Below are 19,575 nucleotides of genomic sequence, written 5' to 3' on the forward strand. Positions count from 1 at the left end.
ATATATCATTTATATCTCATGTACATAGAGGTGTCCCCTTAAACTGGAGATATCATATATATCTCATGTACATAGAGGTGTCCCCTTAAACTGGAGATATCATTTATATTAATTGAACATAGAGGTGTCCCCTTAAACTGGAGATATCATATATATCTCATGTACATAGAGGTGTCCCCTTAAACTGGAGATATCATTTATATCTCATGTACATAGAGGTGTCCCCTTAAACTGGAGATATCATTTATATCTCATGTACATAGAGGTGTCCCCTTAAACTGGAGTTATCATTTATATCTCATGTACATAGAGGTGTTCCCTTAAACTTGGGATAACATTTATAGCTCATGTACATAGAGGTGTCCCCTTAAACTGGAGATATCATTTATATCTCATGTACATAGAGGTGTCCCCTTAAACTGGAGATATCATTTATAACTCATGTACAAAGAGGTGTCCCCTTAAACCAGATATATCATATATATCTCATGAACATTGAGGTGTTACCTTAAATGAAGATAACATTTATATCACATAGACTATTTTCAGGAATAATATTTCTCATGGTGTAGCTTTTGTAAAGTCCAGATAACCTTACATATTTAAATTATTCATACAGCTTTCAATTCCCAGACAGCTCCCAATCAGCTACATGTATCATTAGCAATATCAAAAATAAAAACAAAACATTTTAGGTAATGGCATTACAAACAATACAAATATTATTTCATCAACTATCTGTAGCACTTTAAGCATGCAAATACCCATAAATCAATTTATTCACCAGAAAAGAGAATGTATACCTCATGAACAACATCTAACACATGGCCAGCAGCTTCGGAGTAGTCTGCCTTGGCGGTGAGGGAGTTGGAGCTACCTGAAGAGACTGGTGTCTGTAGGGTGTCTGAAATATGGCATGTTATAATGAAGGGCCATCCCTGTAAGTATCTACGATATCAAGAACATGAAGGACAGCCTCATAATAAGATGCGTTGGCAGTGAGCGAGTTAGGGCTCCCTGAGGAAAATGGTGTCTGTAGGGTGTCTGAAATATGGAATGTTATAATGAAGGGCCATCTCTGTAAGTACCTATGATACCAAATAGATGAGGACAGCCTCAGAATAAAAGGCCTTGGCAGTGAGAGAGTTGGGGCTACCTGGGGAAACTGGGGTGTGTAGGGTTTGCATAATGATGCCAAAAGCACCAAGGCTAGGACAACACAAGCTAAAAAACAATATTTTGAATCAACCAATTGCAAAATAGTCTTGTGTCATGCATTTCTTGTTCAAGATTTCTATGTAAGTGTATTTGTTTCTTTCATACACATCGTTCATATGCTTGTAATTACATTCAAAACATACAAGTTTAACTGGACAACTTACTAAGTGGATAACAATTATTTTAGATCCTGTATCAAAAGTCTATCCCGAAATTACTTGTATCAATATTAACACTGGTCATACCTAGCAGAGCTTTCCCGTCACCACAGACCTCAGCGTACGCCTGGCTGATGGTTTCTATCAAGGACTGGTGTTTTTGTAACGCGTCTTCAAGCTCCTCAATGGAGGTCGGTATTGCAGGGCTCTCACACGCCTGTCGCCATCCAATCACTTGAGCCAGGTACTGTAATGGAGAACAAGGTTACATTATCAGGAATGTCATTGACCTGACAGCTAAAGGGCTGAAACCATTGAGACGATGGGTTTGGGGGCAATATAGGATACCAATGGGGGTCAAAGGGAGACTCAGGGATGATAACTCTTGAAAAATTAGTTTAAATATGAGGGATTCCATCCCTACAAAGCCTTGAAGTGCTTAGACCCCTGTTGAAACGGTTTTCAAAGCCATTTATATCCATGTAAAGGGTACTTTTTCCTATTTTGAATGCAAGTGTACATCAAAAACTAACTTTACAACAGTACAATAGATAAAACTAAAAGCTTTCAAGGATTAATCCTGAACTTTTTCATCCCTGAAGCCATAATTAATTTTTATAATCCTTTTTATGGTCTCTCCTGACTTCATATTCGAAGCCAACTGGAGTATCAATGTTAACTCCTGACTTCATATTCGAAGCCAACTGGAGTATCAATGTTAACTCCTGACTTCATATTCGAAGCCAACTGGAGTATCAATGTTAACTCCTGACTTCATATTCGAAGCCAACTGGAGTATCAATGTTAACTCCTGACTTCATATTCGAAGCCAACTGGAGTATCAATGTTAACTCCTGACTTCATATTCGAAGCCAACTGGAGTATCAATATTAACTCCTGACTTCATATTCGAAGCAAACTGGAGTATCAATGTTAACTCCTGACTTCATATTCAAAGCAAACTGGAGTATCAATGTTAACACCAGATAAAATAACAACCAAAAGCAACCAGTTAAGTTTTTGTTTTGTTTTGTCCCTGGAGCCATTTAAACCCGAATCTGTTGACAACCCATGTCCCTGATTATTCTTATTTTACACCATGAATTAAAATACATGTTTTTCCTCAATCTGACATTTTGTAAGTATTTCTGTAAAACTTCCTGCAGTTTTTTCAATGGATGTTTGAATAGTTAGGCTTTCACAAGCTTATTGCCAACCAACAACTTGGGCTATAAACTGTTACTGAAGAACCAGGTTACATTATACTAATATTAAATTTCATTGCGAGGTATGTGATTATTAAACACCAGATATGTGCACAATTAAGTCAGGTTTTCTTACCAAAGAATGCATTCTCAGGAAAAAATAACACATATTTACTTTTAAGCTTGCTGTTTATACATACATATAAGACCATGAAACAATTCTACAAAAATAATTTACAGATAATGTTCACACGAAAAAGTAATGCAACTAAATATTGTGTATGACAGTATCACTTACAGTCTCAGCCTTCTTGTGAAACATGACAGACATGCTGAGAACTGTGCTGCGATCATCCAGGGCGGCGGCCAGACTCTTCCACTCGCGCTCTAGCTTGGCAGCCTGGATACGGATGGAGTTTTGGGCGTAGTGACCCGCATCACACAGACGCTGAGCCATACTCAGGATACGGGTGATGTTTACGTACACATTCTGAAAATGTAGACACAAAATGTACCACTAATTATTGATACGTCCCCTCCTGTCTTAAGTGGGCAGCCTAAATACATATGGAATTAAGGCCTCATTCCTTTATAACTTGTTCAATCTCAGCACCAATCTCAGCACCACACTTTTGAGCTTTGGTACGATTTCTGTAATATTCTCGTTTTAAAGAGTTTTAGATGGTTCATTCTCAGCTCCACAGAATACTGGTGTGACAAACGAATTTCCTCACATTTTACCAATAACATGTAAGTACCAGAATTTTCTTGGCACCACAGCCCTATTGACAAGCTTACTATGTTCATTTTCCAACTATATGGCAAACTGGTGGGATGTCTAAATTCCCTTAAGTATTCACCTGAACATGTCACTACGACAAAACAAATACCAGATGTTCTACGTACCACAGCGCTGTTGGCGAATTGGCTATGTTCATTCTCCAACTCTACAGCAAACTGGTGTGACATTCCGATCTCTGTATAGTTCACCAGGAACATGTCCCGGTTGTGATAGATCCAGTTGAACATCTGAATACATGATGATAGAATGATCTTTTAGTATACCAATTACATTTACATGGACCTATATGCAAAGAAGGTAAATGAAGAAATGTTCAAGAATTATAATTTAGTCTGTTTATCATTTAGAATTAAAGATGCAATTTTTTCAAAAACAGAAATATTAGGATCCAGGCACCTGGGTTTGATTACTGGCCAGAGTTTTGTTGGTGTTCACCAAGCTGGACAAGTGGGTTTTCTCCAGATTCTCTGGTTTCCCCACTGACATAAGACCATAACATCATGCCAACAAGAGTGACTTAGCACAAGTTTATATAACTATCTCCTAAATCATTTTAATTGTTTTATTCTTACTTAAAGAGACAAGCTAAAAGCCACTGCCCTACAAACCACCTCCATGCCTCTAGATACATTACTGCCCTACCATAATTGTCAACAAACTTGCAAAAAACACCATCCTACCTTTTCTACATCATCCTCAAATATCTTCAGCTGTAAGCAGTGTTCAAGGCGAGACCTCTTCACAGTCCATAGTTGGTTCAGATGCAGTTTTGTGGAGTGGAGGTTCTCCAGAAGTTGTGAAATCTGGGGTACTGCACTTTGGAAGTCTGCATTGCCCGATATCACAAAACGCACACTAACACCTGTGATATAATAGATGATAGCATTAATATATACTGTTGCTTGCTCAGACTGAAGGTTCTCCAGCAGTTGTGAAATCTGGGGTTCTGCACTTTAGAAGTCTGCATTGCCCAGTATAACAAAACGCACTCCAAAATATGTGAATTCATATATAATTACATTTATATGAAGTGTTGTTAGCATAGGTGAAGTGTTGTGGATTGTAGGTTGTCCGGCATTTGAGAAATCTGAGGAGTTCTGAAATTTGGAAGTCTGCTTTTCCCTATACCACAATATGCATTTCAATACCTGTGAATTCATATATAACTATATTTATACGTGGTGTTGTTAGCCTAAGTGCAGTTTTGCAGATTGTAGGTTTTCCAGTATTTGCCAAATCTGGGGTTCCGCACTTTTGAAATCTCTATTGGTCAAAATGAAGTGACTTCAAACATATGAATTAATACTCAAAAGTATAACTTTGCTCACATCAGTGACTTCCATAGCAAATTGTTTCATTTATGAGTCTAAGATCGATTCAAATCAGAATATTACTAAAACAAAAAAGTGTGTCTGGATTCCGGTATAAGGGTATAATTAAAGAAAATGGGGCCTTTTCATTTCTTACAGTCCGACAAGTTGTGCAATCATGACAAAAACCAAGCATGTGTCACTGATAATTCTGTCAATGATAAAAGGTATTTGATCAATCATTGAGCGTAATAGCAATCAATCAAATAAATAAAAGACAAAAACTTCAACTTCCACTCATAACCCTATTCCTACCTGCTTGTTCGAGGCCCTCCCCAGTGATGCTGTACAGTATACACTGGCCCTCCCTCCCCAGCTGTTCCACGGGTGCCATAGTAACCCGCTTCTTCAGGTGGTTGTGTTCCTCTAGACGGCGCTGGGCCTCTGCAAGGTCGACGGGGAGGTCAGGGTTCGTAAGAATTCCACTCAGCTCGTCAAGTTTGTCCAACAGGTCCAAGGCTTTCCAGATAAATTCCTCCAACATCTAGGAAAAAAGTTAAGTGAATTAAAGTATTGGTTCATGAATCCATGCAGTTATATTTAAAAAAAAATATTGGTGACGAATCCACTGCGCCATTTGTCAAAGAGTATTAGAGTTTCAAGATGAATAATTTATATTATTAAATCATTTAAAGGTATGGTAAATGTGAGTCTTTTGTACAGAAAAATTTGTTAAATTGCAACCCAAACTTGATCTGAGCATGCAAACTAGATTTCAGCGAAGACCATACGAATTTTTTTAAACAGAGAAAAAATTGAGGTTCATATTATGGTATACAAGGATATGATTATCTGGTATTCATTTATAGAAAGTTATACTATCAATAACATTTCTTATACAATAAATACTCATATGAAACTTGGAACACATGAACAGACTTTATTATTTTTTATTTGTGTTGAAAACATATATTATTTTTTTCATATAAGGATTTATCAAAAAAATTGTGTTCATATCATAAGAGCACAGGAGGGCACACTCACTAGCACACTTCATGGAATTTGCTCATGTGTCATTCTGCACCAGTCTAAGTTTTACACAATATTCAAACAAATAACAAAAGAAATGTACCAGTCCAAGGTTGGAACAATATTTAGTAAACAAATAACAAAAAGTTCAAGTCCAAGTTTTGAACAATATTCAGTAAGCAAAAAAAACAACAACATACCAGTCTAAGCTTGATCCATTGTTCATGGTCATAATCAAGCGTGCCATCAAACTCTCGCGTGAGTTGTGTCCTCTCTACGGCCTTGTTCAGGTTGTCCACAGATATCATGTGGGTCTGAAAAAGTAACAAAGCATTCAGGTAATTATTGGTCATGCAGCCCAAACTCAAAATTACTGTAGTTTCAATGTGTCCATTCAATTTATTTGTAGTTATATCCGTATCTTCCTTGGGCCTAAAAAAAAAAAATTGTTTGGTTAGGGTTACATCCTTTTCAAAAATAGGTAGGGTAGGTAGGCTTTTTTTATTTATTTTTTTTTTTTTTATTAGGCTTTATATAAGAATATCATTTTCATCATTGGAGAATGGTGTTAAAGCTATCTTCTGTATAAGCGTTTAAGGTTTAAACTACATATTGAAAAGCAATTAAAAAAAAAACGGATTTTTTTTTTTTTTTTTTTAAGTTTTTCATTATTTTTTTCAAACTGACTATAAAAACGGTAGGGTCGGCGCCTATTCCGTAGGTAGGGTTGGGTAACCCGAACCAAATGTTGTTTTTTTTAGGCCTTGTGTGTCTAAAAATGTAGAGTCTAGTTTACATGGTTTATACAGAAGTACACTGGAAAAAAAAGTATATTTCAGTTACTTTTTACGTATTTTCATGCTTTTTAGTCAAAGCTTCAAGGAATGTTTTTAAGATCACATTTAATACATAATTAAACCCAGAATCACAAGTTTTATGTCAAATTTAAGTTTTATAATTACCTAGTATAATTATTTTTATTCTTATTAAGGCTTTCATTAAATATAATAACAAAAGCCCCTGCCTTATTGCTGAAGACTTTTAATTTAAAAGTATTTGCCACTTAAAAGAGTAGAACCATTGATTGGTTGAAATCCAATGTTCAGTTCAAAGCTTTTTGCACAAACGGCCTCTGACCCATACACAAACACAATAGCATACATATATGATACAAACATGACAGATAGACAGTGACAATGAAATGTCATGATATCAAACTTAAACTTCCATAAAATATTTTCTTTCTTCAAATATGTAATATATAAACATTGCTACATTAAGTATGTACACAGCAATTGTACTAGACATTTAAGTATGAAATTTATCAATAGTGGGGTATTCTCGATAGTATTTTGAAATAGGTAATATAATTTGGAGGAATGCAAAACTTTACCTCAAAGTTATACTTGGAGCTTCCAAGACTTGTCCGCTGCTTTTCCCAGAATTTCTCTGGCTTGATGATAAATGCTATGTTGATGTTGCCAGGAAAACACTCCTGAAGTGAATGAAAGAAGATGAGAGTAAAAAGAACATGGTGAAAAAATCACCGAACAGTTGTCTCTTCTTTTTTGTCAGTCGAAAATAACTCAACAAATAGTAAAGCTAGAGTTACGGGCCTTGCTGTACATGTGAACATCTTCTCTGGTAGTACTTTGTATGGGTACCAAGTTTCATGTGAATATGTATGACTTTTTTGGAGTTATGGCTAAGCTAAGTTTTTACACAACGATGTTTACGACAATAATACAAAGGCTATCACAATACGAAAACCGTATTTTTTTCAATAAACCAACAGACCAAAAAAATGCTTACACTGGGGGCCATTGAAATTTAACTCATCATTATATGTCAGTTTTTTAATGTATTATTGTACAGAGGATAATTCGTGTTGTGCAGGGCTCATATACACTAAGATCTTAAGTCTGAGACTCAAACTCATAGCCTTTTTACAACAAAATGAAAATTTTGCTTTTCTGAGTCTTGAGTCTCATCTTTGATAAAAAGTATTTTTTCACTAAGTTGAGATTTTTCACCACGATGCTTTATGAATATGGCACGAGGAGTTGTTATTCCCAACAAATGGTAGCAAGCCTGAAGCTAGTAGTATTACTTTCAATCAAGCTGAATATAGTCAGTAGAAACTTTATCTATTTCTACTGTTACAAACTTCCGACATAATATCACTAGAGTGTTCTTCGTCTATGTGTTTAGGTTGCTATATGAACGCGAATATACCTGAAGTGCCTTTAGAACCGGTTTGACACTCTGCCATGTTGAGCCCCGCATGTCCAATATGATCGTAAACCCTTTCTCTCGCACATCGTCACTGGAATACATAAGTTAGATGTTCTAGTGTAAGGACATGCAATGTTAAAGTCATGATTCATTCTGATTCTCCTTGCTTTTTTCCACTTTTAAGGGAATAGTTGTGGGCCCCTTTGAAAAGGGAAAGGCAGCATTGCTTTGGCAAAAAGGGAATTAATACTTACATGAATTCAAACCTTTTAATCAACAAACCTATCAACATATTTATGAATGGCACTATATCACTTTTTTAAAGGGGATTATTAACCTTGGCAGGGGGGGAATATACAATATTTCAGAAGGGAAATGAGGCCGAAAAACAACTCTTTTTAGCATTCAAAATGAAATATCTGTGTTTGTTGGGAGCACTCATCATTTTTTTAATTTCAAGGGCCATAACTTCAGATTAACAAATATATTTGTGATGTTATGACAATAAGCATTGCATTTTGTTAAGATCAAATAAGAAATACAACGTATCTCAATCAGAGAGGAGAAACAAAAATGTGACGCCACAGATGACGTGAATGAAGGATAACATGATCCGTACATGTCTGCCATTCAACCCAAGTAACACAATGTCTAAACATAAACAAGTAAAGGCAGCTTACCATAAAATTCAAAACATTACTCAGAAAAACAAGAAAAATTAAATCAAGGGCGATAACTGGTAATAGTAAATTTCTATACCAAGGGAGATGGTTCAGCCACAGTGAACTTCTTAGCCAAAGGGGATAACTCAGCCATTATTGTAAGCCCAGCCAAGGGGGATAGCTCAATCAGTGAGTTCCACAGCAGAGAGAGAGATAGCTCTATCAAAGTGAACTTTTTCACCAAGGGGGATAATTGCAAGGCTCGAATTTAGCACTCGCACACTCGCAAAATGCAAGCCAAAATTTCAAAATGCGAGTTGAATTTTAAGACATTCGCAAAAATTTGCGAGTTCAAAATTTGCAGAAAATATGCAATCCTTGAAATAGATATGAACATAATCGGTGATCAATTCCTGCACAATAGATATAAAACTAATTTTAGAAATGCCTACTTTCATTTTCCAATTATCACACAGAAACTGATGACGTAGATTAACGTTATGCACACAGGCAGGTACTCGTTACTATGTGGCAGGTACTCGTTACTTTGTATTTTTTTATAGACTGGTGTTTCGTTTAAAGTTCTGGCGGCTGTTTTTAGCGATAATCGTATCGAGAAGCAGTCTGTATAATGATGACAAGCAAAAAGATACTTTTTTTTACGTGTGTTGATTTTAAAATCGCCGACCGCTGATGGCAATGATCAATCAGTTCCAAAAAAAGACGCCAAAATGAAATAATCCGTCCGTTAAAACTGTTACTATGTGGAAGAGGAAGTTGAACATTAAATTGACCCTCAGCACAGATAACGAAAGGAACGTTTTCAAAATATTTTGCACAGACCAATACTGGCCTGATCAGACTTCCTCAGAACGTATTGTCAGTGTTACATTTATGATGATATCGTTTTTCAATAATGAACAATTACATGATCATTCATTAAAAAAGTTATACTATACCTTAAACCATTGTTTTCCATACAATATATACCTTTTCCTAGCAAACACAAAGGTTTGCCTTAAAAAATGCGAGTGAGTGTCTGGTTTTGTGAGTTGAAAATTAAAGCACTCGCAAACATTTGCGAGTATCAAAAAAAGTTAAATTCAAGCCCTGTAATTGGTCAGTGAACTTCTCAGCCAAGGGGGATAATAGTAAAAATAAATTAGAAAAAGGGGACAACAAAATCACAGTAAACTTCTTAGCCAAGGGATATAACTCTATCACACTAAAGTTTGCCCTTACCTTGGTACGCTTGCGAGATATGTCATGAGCCGTCGCAGGTCTTCATATTTGAGTCTCTCAGGGTGGGTGCAGGAGGGGAAGGTTAGGATTGGGCCCCCACGCTTGTCTCGACCTCCTGACAATCATAAGATATGAATAATTTAAAGATATCCAACAAAATATAAGGCATTATTTTTTTTCTTGATTTTTAAGCACAGAAGATCACTGTAGCAGGGTCACATATAAAATTACTAAGATTTCAACAGAAATAATTGCCTGAACCAGAGACTGTGTATCCCATTAAATAATTCATCAAAACACATTGATGCATGCATGCATACACATAGACCTGCCATTGTGACAGCTATGGCTTGACAAAAGTTTTAATTATTCAAAAAGTCTGGACTGAGAACAATGTAAAAAGTTGATATCAATATTGAATAATCAGAACTGCTGACCACGATGCTATGGTAATCAAAGTCCTAATTACCTGAGAGATAGGCGACCCTTTCCCGCAGGATCGGGACAATGTCGGCGGCCTTTAACCCCTCCGTTCTTCTACCTCCTGGAATCAGAAATGTTATGTATATGTTATGTACATGTTGGCCACCTTTAAACCCTCCATTTCATAGTCAAATTGAAGGAAATATAGAAGTGTTTTTAACATAAAAGTATGTTTCTTTCAATAAGGTTAATGAAAAAAATGTATTTTGAAAATTCTTGTGCAGTTGGTTCGTTCTACAGGCAAATACCATCTGTAAAGAAGGGGTGTGTGTACACGTCAGTCCTGCAGAATGGTAGCATATATCCCATGCTATGGCAGTACATGTTGCGACTCAGAGTGGCTGCATGCTGGAACAGGTTACATGAGGGGCGTCTTTGGGAGATTCATTCTTCTTGGATCTTCGGTGTGCCATATAAGATACAGTAGCCCAATCGACACAAACAAGGTCCAAGAACATTGTTCGTGGGTCAAAATTCCACATTACCTACCAACTACCAGAACAGAATGGCGTATGGTAAGGGTATGAAAATGTGTGCATGATTTGCAACGTAAAATACCATTCGATAATCTAAACAACTCTACTTCTGATTTCCGTTGTTAAGGTGTTTTATGGGAGCTACACATTCTGACTCTAGTCAATTCTATCCCAAAGACACCTGGGATGTCTATGAGGTTGTGTTCCATTCATATGTCTGTTGTCAGTCCGTTTCTTCAGCAGAGAAATTTAGCCAAGTTTTCTTATCATCTTGCTTGTGCTGCTTGTGGTTTTGTATTCTCCCATGACAAAACTTGCTGCCCTACATCAGACTGCTTCTAACTGTTGAATGTTCCTGTTTGTGTGCAAGTCCCAGGCGGTTGATGTGTACTATTTTATTGGCTTCATTAGGATGGTAAAGCACTTTGTTTTGCTTTCACGTGAGCATTCCATGAAAGATTGTCTACAGATGTAACTACAAGGCCTGCCAGACGCGACTTTGGCCAGGTTATGGTTGTGGATGGCGTAATTGGTCCATGGAGGGCACAACTGGCCTTGATTGGTGATCGCTATTTGATGATTCTGATCACTTCATTCTTTGAGAGATTCAATGACAACTGTGAATACTGGATTTGACATATAGACTAGTAACCAACAATAAAATATTGCTAAATTGAATAGCGTTGCTTTTCTGTTTACTTTGTACTTGCACAAAGGCGATACAAGTATAAAGATCAAAAGTAGAAAATGCAGTTCAGGTTCTGATAATTCTGGATAGCACAGTTTGAGGATATATATAGTGATGCACTATTACAATATGTAAACAAATACAATTAATTTATGTTTTGTAAATTGGTGAAAAGTCAGCATAATACGATTGCGCTGATCAACAATAAGTACATGGAAGAGAAATTGCCAATTAAAAGCCAATTTAGTTCCATATTTTGGAACCGGTGTTCCGGTACATTTTTCTTATCTCAGCATCATTTCTCGGAATTATTTTCAGAACTTTCCCATTTCTATCCAATTCAAGACGAACCTGGTCTAAAAAAGTAGTCCACATCGCGGTCACTAGCTGAATCTCCTGACTGGTCAGTTGAACTCATGGCTTAAGTATCGCAAAACAGCAAAAAAGACATAATTTCGATGCATCTTTGTCTGAGATTACTCATCCGCCATTCTAAACATTCATTCGGCAATTTCCGCCCGTACTTCGGAAATTTCCGTTACCGATCGTTATCTCTCGAACTTTACAAAACGAAAGTAGGCTATTTTTAGAATAATGAGTTGTCCGTCCAAAAACACAAATTGTAGTCCAATTCTGTCAAATGCCTGACCACTCTTGTGTCAGTTTTGGCAAAAGTACAAAACTTAATCACTTTGATCTTCTTTATGCCTACATGTGTACGTAATTCGATGACTGTTTCTTAAAGCCGGTGCGTACTGTAGTATATATCTATGAAATATATCCCGGATAAATTATTCGTGTTAGGCTAATTTAGGTTATGCACTACTAATTATTTCCACTACATTTCAATGTAAATAAGCAAACTTAACATTGGAAAAATGCCATATCTAGCGTTTCATGTGTATGACAACCATGTAGATCAGGGACCAAAAAAAATCCGTATATATTTTATAGTCAATTGACCAAGTTACACGCAAAATAACACTGATTTTAAGTGCTTGGCGACCCAAAGCAGCATATATAAAGTTCAACCTGTGAACTAAACATTAGTTAGATTCAGAAACAATAAAACTGGTTGAGCGTAACCATTGTGATTTCAAAAAGAAACAAGAATTAATAGGTATCACATAATTTAATAAACTCAAATATCAATATGTTTCATACATTATATACATGACGAGCGAATGGAGCGATATAATATGTAAATAAATATTTATGTATTGCAATCAAACGGAAGATTTAATTAGCTATACAACCAGCAATATATATTATAATCGCATGTAAAAGGAAATGGCCTACGGAAATGCCTTTCATATTGTTCAACTGTTTAACATAATGAGTGTTTACGTCAATATTTTCCTCTGCAATTGTTTTATAATATTTTCATCAACACCCCTTTAGCTATGATATCGCATTGTTTATACGAAACAAATTATTTTGTAGTGTATTGTATTGCATTTCAATGCAATGCAGTGTACATAACTGTTTTGTATTGCATTTGTATTTGAATTTGTAATTGAATTGAATAAAATTGAATTGAATTGAATTGTATTGTATTGTAACGTTCCGCTGTAGGCGGAAGTGCGTTCGTAGAACGTTGATGTACTTGATAATGCAAATTGGCATATTCAGGTCTCCGTTTGGATGGAGAATATAGGTATATAAAGACCAGTCGACCACTTCAGGGTCGGGTATGCTTTTCTCTGAAGGGATCTGGTGGCCTCGTTGGCCTCGCACGTTAAAGTCATGATTGTATTGTGTTTTATTGTATTGTTCTGCACAGTATTGTATTGTATTCGTATTGTATTGTATTTGTAGTTGTATTTTTGTACTGTATTGTAATATTTTGTTTTGTATTGTTTTGTATTGTATTGTATTCGTATTCGTATTTGTATTCGAATTTGTATTTGTATTGGATTGCCAAGGTTTGTATTGCTGTATTGCTTTGCAATGCATTGCGCATTACATTATATTTCACATTTCTATTCCTTATTCGGAGTTTTTATCGTATTAAAACAGTTTTAAAAACAACACCAATGATGCATAATTAGTTTTATAAAAAGTAAAGGAAAGGAAAATTAAATTTCAACTTTTTCTGTTCCTTATGTGCTTTTTGAATAAGAAATAATTAACCAGTTCCTTAAGTTATCCCTTATTGGACTCGGGAAAGTATGTTTATCTGGCATTACAAAATTAATTCCTTAATTAATCCATAACTGTGAGTTAGAAGACGATAAACAATATAGTCAAATGTAATTTCAGATTCAATTTAATAACACATTTTCATATACTTGAAGTAATTTGTACACGGCTGTTAGAAAGTAGTCCGATTCATTGTCCGAATACTTAAAGTTTGTTGCATAACAAAGTAAGTAAACCGAAAAAGACATTGTTCCCGGCCTTTAATTAAGGAATGGGCCTTAGTTTTCCCGAACGCAAGCCAACTGTTGATATATGCATTCGATAAACACCTTGACCCTTTTCCAATCATTTAGCGGGCGACAAGACTGACGTAAAACACATGAAACGCGACAAACATTCGATGGTGGTTTTGTATTGCCCGGATGCCGAGTACTAAAATCATTCCCGGACATCCATCCATGCTCCAATCATGATGAATCTGTATATTAAAGGCCTTCGATTGTGTGCCTCATAGGTGATGGATCCGTGGTCTAGTGGTAACCCACTTGACTAATCGTCTTCCGATGGAAATTAAATGGGGGTCCCGTGTGACAGTGCTATACACTGGTGCAAGTTAAAGAACCAGGGTAGCTCTAACTAGGGTTACATTCTGTCTGTGTACTATGCTCCACAAAACCTTAAATGACTTACAATCTTAACGGAGCACTCGCCGAATGGGCAAGGCCCGAGTGGGAGTATAAATAAGCTTACACACCTGTCTCGTGCCTGTTACAGATACAAACTAGTAGTTATTGTGTTGTAATGCACTCGAACTTATTTACAAAACCGTAAACAATGAGGCGATTGTTCCGATTTTAAAGCTAAAAAATACAGTGGTTAACAACATCGTTGTTAGCTTTTAAACGTGAACTATTTGATGAAGTGCTCATATATTTAAATATAAACAAGTACAGCTGAAACATTTGTTCCAGATCTCTTAAATACAGCAGATCACAAGTGTATCCATTAAACTTCTAGAGCATTAACGATTTGAAAGTCAACAACGATGAGAAAAGCAGCATTGTTAACTTTAAACAAAGTTTTTAACAATCGGCACAATCTGTGAACATATTTTTTTAATATCTCTTTTAGTGTCGTTTGGGCTCTTATCATCTTATTCATATAAACATGTTATTTTTTTATTGTTTGACTAGATACAAAGTGTAAGATTCAATAATCTTTATTTAAAGTCGGGTATAACATAACAAGGAATATAAGCCTAATTAGCTATTTTTCGACATGATTGACAAACATACATACCATATGAAAACATAACAATAAACTGATGACCTGGAAATGAAAGCATATAGTTTTAAATAGGTAACATTTAGTATTTACAAAAGCCGTTTTTAATTATATCCATGCATACAATTATTCACGTTTTAAAAAATATCAACTTTATTGAATTCAGGAGATTGGTTCATGTACGCGTAGTACTTTAGTACTTAGGGGATAAGTTTGGCGGGACACTAGTAACATGATTTCCTCGTGTGATTTTGTTGGTATATGGGGAAAAGTATTCTGTTTTCGTCACTCGAGGTTTTGTATTTGGTAAAATAAGAAATTATTTTGAAATGTCTGAAAGCGAAAGTATATATTTGATCATATTTCCCGCCCATCCCATTCCTATATTTAGATTGGTTTTACTGAAACAGGTGTTCTATCTATATGCATATTTTCATTTACAGGGTTCCACTGTTTGATTGCCTAACATAAGTTAGCAACGTATTTGTTACTTTTATCGTTTAAGATTTAGCGCATGTTAAGTTTTGTTCCAGTTGTTTCATGATATTTCCTAAGATACCAGTCGTTATGGATGTTGCTGACTCTAAGGGCGGACGTGGCCACGATTGACCAAGGTTACGACCCGGATGTGCTAAGACGCTATAACGAATCTTCCAGCATCCAAATACTGCCTTTTCCTGTGTACGTTCACCAAATACATTGCTAATTCCTTAACTGTTTGTGTTGTTGTATTTTGAGATTAGTGAATAATTAGTTTACTCACATATTGAGTGTGTAAATACCATTACAAAAACGTAAGATGGATTAGATCACTACCGTTAAGTGGTAAGTTCTTTCAAGACTATAGTATAAATTATGGATACTAAAAATATACGTTTCATTCAGCGAAGTTGTAAGAAGCATTAGGCCTAAAAAAATAAATTGTGTGGTTCGGGTCACCCGACCCTACCTGGAAAATATCGCCGACCCTACTGTTGTTGTTTTTTGGTGCGACTTGCGAAAAAAACAACACTCGAGAACGTCGAAAGTTCAAGCTCATAACACCCAAGATGAGTTTCGAAGATGTAGAGATAATGTTTTTGTTCGAGCCGGGATCTGTATCCGAGATTGACATATCAACATCCGACAAGGGGTCATGGACCCTTTTGTAAGAAGAACAGCTGTACGATATTCCTGTCGTACAATTTATCAAGAAATTCTCCGACTTTTCACTCTTCAGAGTTAGGTATATACAATGGAACAAAATGTCTCTTGGATAATAGTATAAGTTTTCCCACACATAAGATTGAATGCCGGTCTAATTTTAATATACCCCACCCACCACTGCAGGACAAGGCAAGACCCTTTTCACTTGTCATGTTGTCAGATGCAATCATAAAAAACAGTTTAAATAAAAAAGCAGCAGGGCAGACATATTACTAGTATAGAAAGGAAATATAAAATACTGGGAGTTCTGACATAGGCTGGTGCCTGACAAAATGTGACTTTCTTTGAAACTGGGACTGAAACCTGGGTCTGTTGCCATTTGTACAGTTTATAAATTATTCCTAACTTTACTTATTGGAGAATGGCAGAGAAATGTTATTGAGATGCTGCAGCAGGTCAGTATTGTCACATTTAATTATCAATATGTTTTGCTTTCGGAAGTTGTGTGACGATGACAACAAAACTAGCAATGACACACCACCTAACTGCAGCGATGCTCAGCAATGTCCTTATATAACTGAAATTATGTTGAAAAAGGACAAAAACAAAGCAAACAAACCTGTACCAAACTAATAAAAAAAAAATCCCGACCTACCCTACCTATTCTTGGGGACCATGTTACCCGAACCACACAATTTATTTTTTAGGCCTTATGTACATGGGAATTACAGCATGCTTTAGTAATCATTGTATTATTTGTACAAATATCAGCTAGTCTAAGCATTTTTAATGTTTTTAGGGGCAACCTTTAGACGTATTTTCAAGAGCTGAAAAGTAGTTCCAGCTGTTAGATTGGTACCTGTGTGGACATAAAACAGATTCACATAAACTTCATAACTTCACGTGACATTTAAAAAAATAATAATCAAACTACAAGACACAGAGTAATAGAACATAGTAAGGTTGTATCCTATAAGGAATATATAAGTTTAAACCATTTCACAAGGTAAGGGATATAAAGCATGTTCACCTTACAAATAATATTGGTGTATAGAGTGTTTACCTCAAAACATGGTAAATAGTAGCATGATGAAAATAGTGGTAATGGTAAAAAGCTTAACTTCCTATAAGTAAGAATATTTCACATTTATTTTCTGATGTAACTGTACAGATTTAAACATACTAGGTCGTTGTCTCTAGTAACGCTTTATATTTTTTGCTCTAATTAGTTGCGGTTAAATTGACAAATAAAGATAAAATGAAATTCACCCTCAATACCATTTGCAGTTCAAATCTGGCATACACGTCTTTTAATTCTATTTTTATGCCATTTTTGCAAACATTCGTAAATTATTCTTTGTATATTATAAATTGAAAAAAAAACACATAATCTACATTGGCAACATTGTCATAAACCTCTTAAAATCCATAACAAACTAGCATTTGCTGAACCTTAGTTAAACAGTTTTGTTTATTATTTTCAACACCCAAATGGTTATTAGATATCATAGCCTTTAATATTATGTTGTCTGTTTGATACAACTTAAACCAAAACAAAATTAGTTTAATGTATATATTTATATACAGTTGGAAATATATATTTATATACAGTTGGAAATGCCCTAACATTCCGTATGCATCAACGTTTTTATCAGATTGTCTTATTAGTAAAGTTTTACAATATTTAAGACATATTATTTTCTGCGTTTCAGTGAAACGAGTTAGAAGAAAATTATTTTCCCTTATAATGGAATAACCACCAGGTGGCGTTTTATATGAACGAGCGGTTCATAGGCACGAGTATTTTGTGTGCATATGAATGTAAAGGCATTCAGCGCTGGGATTCGCTCACATCGATACAATTGATTGTGAAAGTTTTCTGTTATTACGCAATTTCATCATATGAATGATCTTTTTGTTCTCACTTGTATACATAGTACTGTAATTGACACCTGTAAGTTTTATAACTAGATTTATCTTGTCACTTGCATACATGTCGATTTTAGTTTATGAGGATAGTAAACCACGTGATGTTTATTTACAGTCAGATGGTCATGTGACCGCAAAAACGAACGTTTATCTGGCTCGGCTGCGGATTTTATCGGGTTCGCCATCGGCTCACCCGATTAATTCCTCCGCCATGCCAGATAAACTTCCTCCATCCACGGCACTAACCTAGTATTCTCTTTATAGTACGTGTACATGAATCATATAAATGATATGTATTTTATACCTAATTGTTAAGGAGCTTACAGGTGATGAGGCCCGACTTCTAGTGGTACGAGACAAATCCTGTAAATCTGGATGACAAACGGGTAGAGGTTTCTGAGTTTTCCCCAAAAGGAGGGTTTTATCTCAGTTTTTCCTCGGTCAGTCGACCACGTCTGTAAGCTCCATTTTTGTCAGGCGTGTTGTTAATAAGACATACTTTGCTCATGTTGCAAGTTTATGCTGTATATGTTTATCGGTTTCCCAAATCGCTTCACTGAGACTTCCAAAATAAGACCATTGAAAGGTATTGATTTTGTTGCTTTCTATCGGATAGGAGGTTATAGAATGGTTTTAAGGGAAGAATATTTTCTAAAGATTTAGACTTACTGATGCCCCATACTTCACAACCATACGAAACAATTGGGGATACAAAAGCAATCTACTCATGCCTCTTCATGCAAAGCCTGGGTATTAAGGCTAAAATTACGAGTTTTGTAGGTCTTGGAGTGACGTGCCTAGTATACAAATATCGAATGCAAACAGTAAAAGTATGAGACATAAATCATAAATGGCTAAGCCATAGTTTATCCTATATTGTAAACATAGCTCTAGGTCCTCGATAAACCATGCAAACATTATCGGAGAGATCATCTCCCTCTGCCTTAAGCCACATGAGATATCAAAGTATTCTGAATATTTTTCACATCCTTTTAAACATGATTTAACATATTTATACATGTAACGTATTTTTCTCAACATTTTACCAGTAAGGCCAAATATACTAACTAAAGTTATCAGAAAATTCTAGGCGATATTGTTTGTTTTTTGTTTTTGTTTTTTACATCTTTATCAACATACAGTATTTCTATGCGTTAAGGCTGTCTTTGTTTAGTTTTTTTCTTAACTCCTCTTATTGTATTGCAAAATATATTAAATCGATTTAAATTGCCATGTGTAAAAATGCTGTAGTATTTATATAGAAATAGTAAAAAAATCATCTATTTTCAACCACAATACCTTGTTCAGTTACCCCACCACCCACTTTCCATAACAATGCTCCATGACAGTTTTTGAAGTTTGGGGCTCAACTGATATGTATGTGACACATATTTAGTAAAATATAGTATTGGTTTAAGCAGAGAAATGTTCTCATGCCTCCATATAAATGCAAAGATAGCTTTAATATTTAAGGAATGATTTGCGGGGTTGATGTCATTATCGGGGTATGAACGCAATTGGGTTGGTCAATGTGTGTGGAGTCCGAAGGACTCCACGCGTACTTTG

The 19,575-nt window shown here is 35.6% G+C and overlaps 1 protein-coding gene across 1 annotated transcript in view; it reads right to left on the reverse strand.

Annotated features, from left to right (window-relative positions):
• Positions 1-12,251, reverse strand: part of LOC128240369 (kalirin-like) — a 206,779-nt gene extending 194,528 nt beyond the window's left edge. Inside the window, 12 exon segments of the mRNA XM_052956997.1 lie at positions 804-904; positions 1,464-1,623; positions 2,880-3,071; positions 3,488-3,610; positions 4,064-4,245; positions 5,009-5,237; positions 5,923-6,036; positions 7,116-7,217; positions 7,958-8,048; positions 9,862-9,976; positions 10,331-10,405; positions 11,860-12,251. Of these exon segments, the coding sequence (XP_052812957.1) occupies positions 804-904; positions 1,464-1,623; positions 2,880-3,071; positions 3,488-3,610; positions 4,064-4,245; positions 5,009-5,237; positions 5,923-6,036; positions 7,116-7,217; positions 7,958-8,048; positions 9,862-9,976; positions 10,331-10,405; positions 11,860-11,926 (1,551 nt within the window). The 5' untranslated portion in view covers positions 11,927-12,251.
• Positions 12,252-19,575: the final 7,324 nt, after the last annotated feature.

Source organism: Mya arenaria, chromosome 7 (assembly GCF_026914265.1).
Source record: "Mya arenaria isolate MELC-2E11 chromosome 7, ASM2691426v1".
Classification (NCBI taxonomy): domain Eukaryota; kingdom Metazoa; phylum Mollusca; class Bivalvia; order Myida; family Myidae; genus Mya; species Mya arenaria.